The sequence below is a fragment of the Sardina pilchardus genome, chromosome 16 (genome assembly GCF_963854185.1).
Source record: "Sardina pilchardus chromosome 16, fSarPil1.1, whole genome shotgun sequence".
NCBI lineage: Eukaryota > Metazoa > Chordata > Actinopteri > Clupeiformes > Clupeidae > Sardina > Sardina pilchardus.
Window position 1 is genome coordinate 11,293,231 of NC_085009.1, and position 12,500 is coordinate 11,305,730.

Consider the following 12,500-nt stretch of genomic DNA (forward strand, 5'->3'; position numbering starts at 1 on the left):
TTATGGCTCTGTGTCATTTAGCTTCCATACGATTGATCCTTTTATCAAGGATGTTTTAAAAGCTACCATCACAGCTCTCTTTTTTTTCTGAGACCCTAGTCATTTTCCTGATGCCTCTTTTTTAGCTTCTGACAACCATAACGCTTAACAATCACTTTGGCTTTGTTCATTTCGCATGCTTTCATGAAGACGCGAAGTGAATCGCTGCTGGCTAGCGTATGACCGAACCCAATTAGGCCCGCCATTATGGAGTGTTTTTGTTCCACCATTGCCATGATTGTAATGGGGGCCTGAGTTTGCTATCAGTGTAGTCTGTAAGTGCAGTCGCCGTAATGCTATTAGCCAGCGGAGCACCAAGGGCCATTTAGAGGGCTGATTACTCTAGCCAAATATTGTATCAAATATGTCACTCATTACAAGTAATCAGGGGAGTTTTTTTTCTCTCTCTCTCTTCTTTCCCCTGAGAAATCGGTTAGAGGAGTTAGTCATACATTAGTGAAGTCGAAGCAACAGTTGAACCGGTGATGTTTGTCTTTCGCTCTCCCACCATTTCTATCTCGGTCTTTTGCGCTCGCTCTCTATCCCCCTTTTTCTCTGTGTGGGTTATTTCCTTGTCTCACCGTTCCTTGTTCCTCTCTCTCTCTCTCTCTCTCTCTTTCTCTCTCGTTCTCTCTCTCTTCTCTCTCTCTCTCTCTGTCTGTCTCTTTCTCTCTCTCTGTCTGTCTCTCTCTCTCTCTCTCTCTCTCTCTCTCTTTCTCTCTTTCTCTCTCTCTTTCTCTCTCTTTCTCTCTTTCTCTCTCTTTCCCTCTCTCTCTCTTTGTCTCTCTCTCTCCTTCTTCCTGTTCCACTCGTTCAGGTTCCGGGTGACCAAGTGCGACCCCAAGACGGGTAAGGAGCGCCGCACCCTCCTGATCACCGAGCCCAACGGCACCGTGTCCGCCGCCGCCGCTCCCGCTGAAGAGGCAGCAGCCCCAGAAGAGCGACGCCCCTCACAGCCACAAGTGAGAAGCCCACACACACACACACACACACACACACAAACACCACATACACACACCACACACACACGCATGCACGCACATACACACACACACACACACACACACACACACACACACACACACACACACACACACCACACACCACACACCACACACCACACACACACCACACACACATACACACACACAAACACACACTCTGTCTCTCACACTCACTCTCTCTCTCTCTCTCTCTCTCACACACAAACACACACTCTCTCACACTCTCTCTCTCACACACACACACACACACACACACACACACACACACACACACACACACACCACACACTCAACTGTCAGGGGAATGGGGCAGATGTGGATGATGAGCATGATATAAATTGGGGTCAATCCTGTCATTTCACCCCAAGAGCTTCTCAGAGACTCCAGCATACAGTTGCTGGTCCACACAGATAAGAATTAAGGCCATTTGACACTCTTTGGGTCACTGAACTCAATGTGAACACAATGTGAAAGTAATTCTCCTGTGTCCACAGGACCGTGTTTTGTGCAAGTTAAAAGAAACAAAACCATATTAATTCCATATTAAATGCCCCTGTGTATTGACCTCATAGCGGAAGAAATTTTGGAAAATCAGTTTATAAGCCACGGCTAATACAGTAGTTGGGAAATTACGGTAGTTGTGGTATTGAATGAATGTTATTTTCAGAAATACTACCTGGAAATACAGTGAACTGCCCAAGAACGAACTGTTTGGCATATAGTGTCGTTGTGGTGTTCAGAAATTCACAACCAATCTCTCTTTGTCAGTTTCAGTTTTGGAGTTTTTAAAGTTCAAAAGCTTTTATATTCATGACACAACATTGCGCCGGTATATCTGAAAAGCATTCAGCGTTCAAGTTTTATTGAGGCTGAGTCAAAGGTCTTTTGAAGTGAAAATGCCTCTTGTTGTCTCTTTCCTAGGAGGAGCGAGATGCAAAGTGAGAGGTGTGTGACGTTGGAGGACCAACACCGACAGACTGAGGAGAGAGAGGCACAGCGCACCGACAGAGAGAGACTGAGAACAAACGTTTATAATACATTTTAATCCCAAAGTTAAATCCAAGCTATGACCAGCCAATGAGACGACACATCAGCGGTCGGGAAAAAAGACCCCTCACACACGCACACAAGCTCTCCCGTTGGTGGACAGCTGTGTCAGTTAGGGGGGTGGGGGTGGGGGAGTTTGTCCATCCTCCTTAGCCGTAATGCAGCCAATCAGAGGCTGGCTCACAGAGATGATTGACAGTGGTTGAGGTTGGTGATGAGACAGTGAAGAAAAAAACAAAAGAGAAGCCTTTTCTTGTCGCAATCGACCATGATCTAGGCCCTAAATCATCCAAGGTCAATTAGCCGATTGGGCCACGGACCGAAGCACAAGGGTTGGGTGACCTTTCGACCCCGCTCAATCCATTGCCGTGCCGACCCCCTCCCTTCACAAACACAAGATGGCGTCGCAGTCAGTCGAGACCTGCCCTTTATGGGATGGGGGAAAAAAACATCACTGTCAAGTGAAGAGGTGCAACTGTTAATGGTTAAACCCTCATGGTGCCACTGTCTGACAAGAGGTGTGTGTGTGTGTGTGTGTGTGTGTGTGTGTGTGTGTGTGTGTGTGTGTGTGTGTGGAGGGGGGTGTTTTAAGAGTGGAAGGGTGGTGACCTAATGTATCCAGTAGGTCATAGGATCCAAATCCACATCATGTCACACATGCGCGGCGGTGGAGGCAGCTGCAATGGGTGTGATCCCTGGAGCCATTTTCTTTTCATTTCACTGTGATTACAAAAAAAAAAGGTCCTGGAGTCCTCACACTCTTCGCTCTCACAGGGTACAATCTTTTATCTGACACCTCAGAGTTCTCCGTGTGTGTGTGTGTGTGTGTATTCTGGAGCCCTGACACAAAACACACATCCTGGAACCAAGTACCTGGACAAGACTGATCGCTGTGCACACACAAACTCCAAAATGCTTAACTGCCTAAAAAGGAAATGTAACAGAATAATATAATGTCTTAATCCAAATGCTACTCAAAGCTAGCTATCCGTTTATCTTGTCAAAGAATGTTAATGTCCTGTTTCATAAAGATAAATGTTAAGTCCTGCTTATACACTAACTGCCGGTTTGTAATCGGGCATCACACTGGACACCTAAATTCACAATGTTGCGTTACCTCACACTGAAAGTAGACTCATAGAGCTGTCAACAGATATATCCCCTCTGTGAATATTTGCTAGTGTTAATGTGCAATGCTTTTGACAAGGACTTGTTCAAAGCCTTTGCTGAACTATAAAAATCACTTGTCTTCCCTTCATCCTTTTGTTTTTAGTGAACGGATAACACTCCTTCTCCCTCTCCTCCTTTCAACGCTCCTTTCTTCTGTCATGTTTATTTGACCCGTTCAGACGGACGAGGTGGTGAATGTGTTTCCTTCTCCCGTGCTTCCTCGCGCGCGTTCGTTTGGTTTAGCATTTCACTGAGCGCAGTGAGTCCTCCATGCCCCTCACTGAAGGTGGATGAAGAGTAAAAACAAACCTTACCAGCTTTGGGTTTTGAATCTTAGTGGAAATTTGACGATGTGCTGCGTGTTTGTGTGTGTGTGTGCGCGCGCGTGCTTGCGTGTTTGTGTGTGTGTGTGCGCGCGCGTGCTTGCGTGTGTGTGTGCGTGTGTGTGTGTGCGTGTGTGTGTGTGTGTGTGTGTGTGTGTGTATGTGTGTATGTGTGTTTGTGTATGAAAAGAATAGATGCAAAGACCAGATATTTTAACAAGGTTTTGTTTGCTTTTGTCTTGCTCTGTTTGGTTGTTGCTGATACTGTCATAGGGGTAGACGGACCAGTTGCTGTTGGCCTAGATGTTGGCATGACTTAAGTGAAAGCAAGACTCTAATGAAAGCATGCGGTTTCATTACAATAGCGTCTGACAAGGTTAGTGTACGAAGCCGCAGACACATCGCCTTCTCAACGACGGTCATGACGGTCTACCCCAGTTTGTGACGATGTTGCCAAACATAGCTTATCTGTAAAGCCAAAAAAAAATATTACCTCAAAAAAAACAAAAAAACAGTGGCCTTGCTTTAGGGGACAGCCATGTTAGAATATCTGTGTGTGTTTGTTTAGCTATTTGTGCACTTGAGGTTTTGCCAAAAAAAAAGTACAATTTTGTAACACACTTTCTTTGTATTTATTTGTTTTCCTTAGTGAATGAATTCATCAGTTTTTACAGTATTGTTTTTGTTTTGTTTTTTGTTTTTGTTTTAAACGGGACACTGTTAAAAATGCTCTTTGTGCTTGTTAGACTCCAAGACCATCATCTCAAGTGATGAGTTCAGTTTTTGTTTCTTATTTCCCCTGTGTAGTGCTGAAATCAATAGTTCATTATTGTGGGAGGAAAATATGATAGTTCTGTCTATCTGTCTCTGTCCAAAATTGGGGGCAGACAGAGAATGCACAGCTGGACTTGAGCTTAAAACTATTTTGTTTCAGAGGCCCAGCCAAAGGGTTGGACATTTATTGCAGCTCTCTGCCTTAGGGAATTGTCTCAATCAAACCAAGTTCAGCATTTCACCAGATTGACAATTGACAAAGAGGCAAACAACTTCCAACAGGCCACGTTTTTGGGCTGTGATAAGTGTGTATGTGGCGCAGTGTGATTATTGGAATCGGAATGAATGGAAAAACGTTAGCCTTTTTGTATCATGCATTGTAGTTGAATGGGACTGAACTTACACCAGTGGCACCCAATGTGAATTGTTCACCTCCTTGGTTATCCCTGTATGATGATGTCTCTTATCTGTCCCTGCATACATGTTTTGAGCAGGAGAATAGTCCAACAGCATCTCTTTAAATTTTAAACATTTTAATCCTCATGATTTATGCCCTTTCATCATAACCCCTGTTTGAGTCTGAAAGGCAAAGTCTTAAAAAAACAAAAAAAGTGCCCTACATTGTATATAATTAGTTATAATGGTTCCCTTAGACATAAAATGAAACTATAACCCATATAAACAGTACCCTGTACAAGGTGGAGGATCCCCAAGGTGATTTTTGGGGGTAAGCTTCCACAAACAACTCTATTTGGGTCATTCCCTGTTCCTATTATGCATCAGGGCCTCCTAGTGTCTTTTAAGTCGACATGTAGTTGACAGTTCCACTGTTTGCTGCGAGACATATAAATATAAATTGTGTGTAAAAAATATATTTAATAAAGAAAAAAAATATTTAGTTTAATTGAAAAGATATTGTGAATATAAATGCAAATAATATTTCATAATAAAAAAAGCACTAATATATTGAGAAATGTGCAAGGGAAGAGTTGTGGAATCTTGAGTGCAAAGAGCCTTTTGTACAATGCATTTATACATTAAAAAGATTAAGATGGTAGTGATGCTTGATTTCTTTCTTTCTTTTCCTTTTTTTAAAGATAAAAAAAGAAGTCAGATTATACAGCTCTGTTCAGTTTGCCTATGAGGCTATACTAGAGAGCAAGTTTAGGGAGAATGTGTGTCTTCATTTGTACCTTCAGCTTGTCTTCTGTGGATTTCCTGGGATCTTATTCTTTCCTCCATCGAGCGCCATTTGTATTTTCTCTCTCCTTTCGGGGCTGTCATAGAAGTGCCCCTGAATGAGCAAACCCAGAGATACTGTAGGTTGATGGCAGCATCAACTCATTTAAGCGTGACTCAATTAACGCCGGTGGGCTAATCACAGGTTTGAGTGGAGCCTGTGTTCGTGAGCAGATTAGCGTTTCCCGCGCCGTGCTAAGGGGGGGGGGAGTATACGGCCTGCAGCGGAGGGGGTGGGGAGCGCTCACGAGCTCTCAACCACCAATGAGCTGCACCTGCTCGGTGAAGAGTGGCCTGGAGCTCTCAACCACCAATGAGATGCACCTGCTTGGTGGAGAGGAGTCCAGGCTAACACACACACACACACACACACACACACACACCCCCTCCACCTCCACCGCAGTGCTTTGAACGCGATGACCGTGGTGTTTATAGAATTGATTTCCATCTTCCATTAAATGTCCGATTCCAGCATGCCCGGTGTGAAGACAACTCTACATTATTTTCTGCTCCTTTTTTAGGGTAATTTGTAAGCTGCCCCTTAAATGAACACTTCACCGATTAGCATTAAGCTTTGTATCTTCAGAAAACCAGTCGTGTTTTTGAATGGTCGTGCATCATTCCCTCAGTTTGCCTTGAGATGGGAGAAATACGGATTTCAATGTTGGACTTCCTGTTTTCAATGATGTAAAAATCATCATTTTACATCATTGAAAGCAGGAAGTCCTATTCATGGGTTTCATTGAAGTCCGAATTTCTCCCATCTCAAGGCAAACTGAGGGAATGATGCACGACCATTCAAAAACATGACTCGTTTTCTAAAAGCTTAATGCTAATCGGTGAAGTGTCCCTTTAATCATTTAGAGAGGGTGTTCAACATGCGTACGGATTATGGCTCCTTAACTCTTCAGTGACATGCTATAGACATTTGGACTTTTGAACCAGACTTGCCTTTGTGAGGTTTAACTAATAGCAAAAGGACCAGGTTTACATGGAATGGAACAGAAAGGGCACTTTGTTACAACCGTTTTTGTTACAGTCAACTCAAACAAAGTGTGTTATCATAGAGGAACTTGTCTGACAGGGTGTGTAAAATGGTGTCATTACACAGGCTGACTTAACTAGGCCAGTGAACTCCAATGCTAAGTGTAGGTTCCTTTCCACTATTGAATTGCACTGGAAAGTGACTCTTGCGCCAGCTAGACAGGTAGACATGAAGCCATCTCAAACGGCATTCTTCTAACCAGTAGACGGTATGTAGATTAACTTATTAATGTCTAGATATATAATCCTGTTAGATATAATTGCATGCAGGTGGTCTTTGTGGGTTTTTTACCCAGTCGGCTAATTATTAATCTCTTTTGGCCATTATCAGGGTCAGTGGGATTGACCTTGTCCTCTGGCTCTCGTCCAGAAGGCGACCACTTCCTTCTCATTCTGTGGTGACCCAGACTGTGTTCCTATCGTTTCCTTCACCCAAAACTGTCCCCTTTGCCATGTTTGTTTACCCTCTCTACGACTCCACAAGACACTCATTCATTTGGGATGTTTTGTCAGTTTTAAGGTGACATTAATGGTTAACCCTTTGAACGTGAGCGGACGGGTAAATGTTGACTTTGCCAGCCCTAATCTGCGTGAATTATTAACCGCTCCTTTAGAAATGTGTGCCACACCATCCTAGTTGTCCTTTAGTATGGCCCTGTGTGGGTGAAGTTTCTCATTCCAGGAACCACAGGCCACATAAACTTTCCAAGCCGATCTTATTAATGGGTGTACAGTAGGCTTAGTTTCGTACATGTTTAAACTAATACTGATATGGTGTATTCAGAGAAAAAGGACTTCAAAGGAAATGTGCTTCCACTTTATTTAATTGATGTGCTGGCATCGTGTGCAGTTTCCAGTTTACAGTGACCTTTTCATATTCTGTTCAGGACAACCACCAGAATACATTAAATGCAAGGGTATAAGTACAAATATGATTTAGTGGCAAGTGCTTATAGAGTTAGAATCTACCACTCTAGAATGAGCCACATGGATCATCAGATATTTACAAAAGCTCTAGTTGTGAGTGGGACAGTTAGTGCTTGTGGTGTTTTGGCTCTTGTTTTTACTACACATTCACACAATAAAAGCTGGATTCCCTCTCAACTAAAGGACACTCAGCTTTTGCCACAGATTCTACAGCGACACTTGATCAGAGGATCATTCTGTTTGGATCATTCTGTGTGGAGCATTCTAAATAGAGGCGTCAATGTTTCTGTGATGACGTATTGATTTACAAGATCTTTGGTTGAGAAGAAAATATGTGAACACATGCACCAATACTAAAGCTTATGATTGGTGCAAATATATATTATTTGACCAATGAGGAAAAGTGTCATTACAAGCTTTAATACAGGCTATTCTTGCATGCACCCCCCTGGAAGGGGGTGAGGAAAATCACAGGCTTTATTTTAGATCTTTGTCATTTGGACTGAGTGGAACAGCTCAGCCAAACCCCTGATACGATGTGCTACAGTCAGTGTCTGCTGACAGGCTGGCATTAGTGGCTTCAGCTCCAGTTTACATTAAGTGCTCCTGTTATAGAGCACTTCTGTACATAGTCTATATACATACATTATAATGCAGCTTAAAACCAAGAAGGGCTGATGGCACTGGTGAAGGTAGACGGGTGCTCCACCACAACCTCTTAACAGCGCTCCTACTTTTTTTTTTAAAGCAACACTAAAGCACTTTTCCTCTGTTGCACGGACGCAACTTGTTTATCCAGCAAATAACAATGTCTAACAGACAAGGTAGAGTACGGTATGTTGCATGATTTTATGAACGTATGATGTACTGTATTTTGCCACATCGTAGCAAGTCAAATTTGTAGTTTCTTACGTCTCAATCCATCGAACTACAGATCCGCTACCCAATCTGGTAAACTTACATGGAGCGGTTATAGCCGATAGAGGGCCGCGAAGCGCAATGCCAAAGCGCCGTTCACCCTGTTCCGAGTTGATGAACCACTGAAATAATTTTGGAAACATTATTTTAAGGTACGAAAAACGCTTTAGTGTTGCTTTAAAAACGCCTAATGGGATCGATGATGGAGGGAGGCACAGACAGACGGAAAGGAAGGAGAAAAAGAGAAGTAACCCAAAAGTGCACAAATAACCTCTAAAACAGCTCTCTGTTCTGACCTTAAAAGGCCTTCCTTGGGAGAGAAAGAGGAAATCGTGACACTTTGGTGAGAGAGCAAGACAAGTGGGAGGAAGAGAGAGAAGGAGAGAGAGAGAGAGAGAAAACAAGACAAGATAAGAGCGCCGTGGCTATTTTGGGGCTATTAAGAGAGAGAGAGCGGACATCACAGGGAGTCGGCATAATTAGGATGGGGGGTCAGCCTGTGAAAAACATTCTAACGGCCATCAGGAGGTCAGGCCCAACTTAGCTTGTTTTTCTCTCCACTGCGGAACGGCGGGGGAGGGTGGTCTGCCCGATGTCTAAAGCACCGTCTCCCCCGACGGAGAGGTCTACGTTCACCTGTCACGATGCATGACCTCGGGGTCTACCAGACCTGCTGCTAAGAGACTCACACAGATACACAAACACAGTCACAGATCTGGTGGTTATTGGCTGCCTCGTGTAACGTGAGAGCCAATGATACGTTGAAATACAAAACAAAAAAACTCTGCTGCCTCTCGGACAATGGATAAAGGCAGATGTATACAAACAGACCAACATAGGGCGTTTGAGTTCATATCTCCCCGTTTTAAGGACACAATTGTGTGTGTGTGTGTGTGTGTGTGTGTGTGTGTGTGTGTATAAACAGGTGAGTTTGCTGAAGGGGAGGCGATGTTCTATTTACCGAGGCTCGTGTGTCTAATTTATCCTCGTTTAGATGGCTGATCATGTGGCAGTTTCATGCCCCTGATGAAATCAAATATTTTATTTATTTTCTCCATTGTACACAAGACAACACCTCTTGCTAGTCTCCTGAGAAGCCTTCATTGTGCTACAAAGAGGAACCACAAAAATATAATCTCACTCACTCACTCACTTCTCTTTCCAATGTACAGTCATCCACCCTGATATAAAAATAGTCATATGATGACTTATTATAATCATTTAAAGCTACTTGGCGGTACATTTCATAGCACATTCATTTGACATTTCATGACATACAGTATATGTAACATAAAAACAGAACAGAACTGAGAAATGAATTTGGCCTATAAACGTAGACTGGATTTGTGTCTCCATTTCAGTCTGAGTATCCAAAAATGACTTCAGTGAAAGGCATACTTGAGGAAAAACAAACATGTACCAGATGGAGCAAGGGGTTCATGCTGTTCGTGGCAGGAGCTCTAGTACTGCGTCCATGTGCTTATTCCACCGAGTGCAGCGTTCCAAATGTCTCCCTCGCCCCCCCACCCCCCCTTCCTGCGCTATCCCTCCCGAGGGTCCTTCTCGTAGGCCTCTTCTTTAGGTCTGGTGTCTGAAGTGCGCACACTTCGGAGGCCCCTCGTGGGATCACAGCCAGAGAGGGAGTCCCTGCCTGGCGGGCCTCGAGTTGTCATTGGCCGCGTCGCGTTGGCATCCTGGACTCACACCTGCCCTGCCTTTGCCCGCCGAGCGGGAACGTCACGAGCCAGACGAGTGGGCTGTATGCAGCGGCGGCGGCGGCGGTGGCACAGGCGGCACAGACGCTGGCGACACGCACGCTACGAGACGACAGGACAGAGCGGCAGACCGGAGACAGACGCCCCCGCCGCCATCGCTCGGAGCAACCAGTCTGCCAGCTCCCAGTCGCGCGTCAGACGTCTGGACCTCAGGCAGCGTTGGCGCTGACATCATTGCATCATACGGCGGAGATATAAATAACAGGAAGATAGTTACAAAAAAAAGAGAGAAAAGAGAGACGCTATCACATACACGAGGCCTGGGTACAAAAATGTGTCTGCATGTCTAGGTTTGGGAAAAAGTTTAACAGGTTCCTGTGAAGCCTGAACCAAAAGTTCATGAGATATTTGTAGTAGGGGCATCAAATAAATATACAGATTACAACAAGAGACCAATTAAGTACGCACAAACTAGAATATGTCATCTATTAGAATCGGTGCACATAAAACTGGAATATTTGGTATTTTTGAAATTGCAAGAGTGGAAAAAAAAACATGGCAGTTAACCTTCAGTATGGTTAAATGTTTTGGAATGTTGAACCTTAAATGAGAATATTCTAACTTATTCTTGGAACAATGATGCAAGGAAAGTTTGTCTGGAGTAACAGGAGTCCCTTGAAGTTGGGTCTGTCTCCCCAGGTGCGCATGGAAAATGCATGAGCTACTCAGATAGAGCCTCCTCGACAAAGTGGCAAAAATGTCCCGTTCATTTCTCAGAGAAAATGAGTTGCCACAGCCAAGTCATGGGCACATTTAACGTAAACAGCTTCAAGTCACTCGTTGTCCGCCATTACAGCAAGACTTAAATGTCATTCAGACATGGAACTTCCTTCCGTGCTGATCCACAGAAGCTTTATAAGAGCCTCGTAGAACCATCAAGGATATATATTTATATATATTATATTAAAAAAAAGGAGACTACCAACGGTCTCCATGTTCATTTACAAGATATCAATTCCCATCTCAGTCACATGACCCCGGTGCGGGTGTGGCGGTCAGTCGTAGTCCTCGCCCGCGGTGGCCGCCTCTAGAGCGGCCAGCGCCTCGGCCACCATGGAGTCCGTGACGCTCTGGCAGTCCTCCCTGTCCTCCTCGCGTCCGTCCGCCTCTCTCCGCCGCCCCCCCGTCCTCTTGCTGTTGTCGTCCTCCGCCCCCGGCCTGGTGTCGGCCGAGGACAGGCTGGTGGAGCTGGTGTTGATGTCGCCGGAGAGGACGCTGGCCTCGTCGCCCGTGTCGCCCAGGTAGTCGGGCGTGCTGCCCACGCCGCTCTCCCTCTCGTCCTCGTCCTCGTCGTCGCGCTTGTAGCCGTCCACCTCGTCCACGTCCAGGCCGTCCGGCAGGATGTAGGGCTGAATGCGCGTCACCTCGCTCCCGCTCAGGAGCTCTCTGTCCCAGGGCCGCGTGGGCCCGTCGGAGGACGGCAGCCGGTAGATGGGCGGCACGCTCGGGAGCGGAGGCGCGTACCTCAGCGTGGGCTGCTCCGTGCGTTGCGTAGGACTTCCTAGTATGTCAGGGTCCGTCCCGCCTCCGCCGACCTTCCTGTCGTCCGTCCATTCCGGGTTACCGTCGTGGCCGGCGGGGGGAGGGCCGCTTCCGTGCAGGCGGTTGATGTGGTTGTTCTCGATGTCGAGCTTGGTGTTGCCGCCGCTGTCGCCGTCGGCGCCGTTGGGGTTGGGGCTGCCGCCGCTGTTGCTGTAGCCCAGGTTGTAGAAGCCCTGCTTCTTCTGGGGCCGGTCGCCGTCGTCGGGCTCCTGCAGGTGGGGGATGTAGAGCGAGCTGGCCGGCAGGTCCCTCTTGCGCCCGTGAACGTCCACCGGCACCGAGGGGTCATAGATGTAGCTGAGAGAAGGAGAGAGAAGCACGGCAATTGAGAGAGAGAGAGAGAGAGAGAGAAGGAGAGCGAGGGAGGGACAGAAGCACAGAAATAGAGAGAGAGAGAGCGAGGGAGAGAGAGAGAAAGAGACAATGAGAGTGAGGGAGGGAGAAAGAAGCACAGAAATGGTAAGATAGAGAAAGAAAGAGAGAGAGAGACAAGGAGAGCGAGGGAGGGACAGAGAAGCACAGAAATGGAAAAAGAAAGAGAGAAAGAAAGAAAGAGAGATTGAGAGAGAGAGAGAGAGAGAGAAAGAGGGAAATAAAACAATCAAAATGTGAATACTACAATCTAATCCCGTTCTAATCAGCAAAAACACCACTGCATACATTTTCACCATGCACACACAACAGATAGATAATCATTC

At 45.7% G+C, this 12,500-nt stretch overlaps 2 protein-coding genes across 2 annotated transcripts in view; one reads left to right on the forward strand and one right to left on the reverse strand.

Moving 5' to 3' along the window:
* LOC134060021 (RELT-like protein 1) overlaps nt 1-5,406 on the forward strand; it is a 38,540-nt gene extending 33,134 nt beyond the window's left edge. The window contains exons 6-7 of the mRNA XM_062516593.1: nt 857-1,001; nt 1,965-5,406. Of these exons, the coding sequence (XP_062372577.1) occupies nt 857-1,001; nt 1,965-1,985 (166 nt within the window). The 3' untranslated portion in view covers nt 1,986-5,406. The remainder of the gene's footprint in view (nt 1-856; nt 1,002-1,964) is intronic.
* Nucleotides 5,407-9,512: 4,106 nt separating this feature from the next.
* zgc:194930 (uncharacterized protein LOC557813 homolog) overlaps nt 9,513-12,500 on the reverse strand; it is a 19,628-nt gene continuing 16,640 nt past the window's right edge. The window contains exon 3 of the mRNA XM_062516120.1: nt 9,513-12,099. Within this exon, the coding sequence (XP_062372104.1) occupies nt 11,256-12,099 (844 nt within the window). The 3' untranslated portion in view covers nt 9,513-11,255. The remainder of the gene's footprint in view (nt 12,100-12,500) is intronic.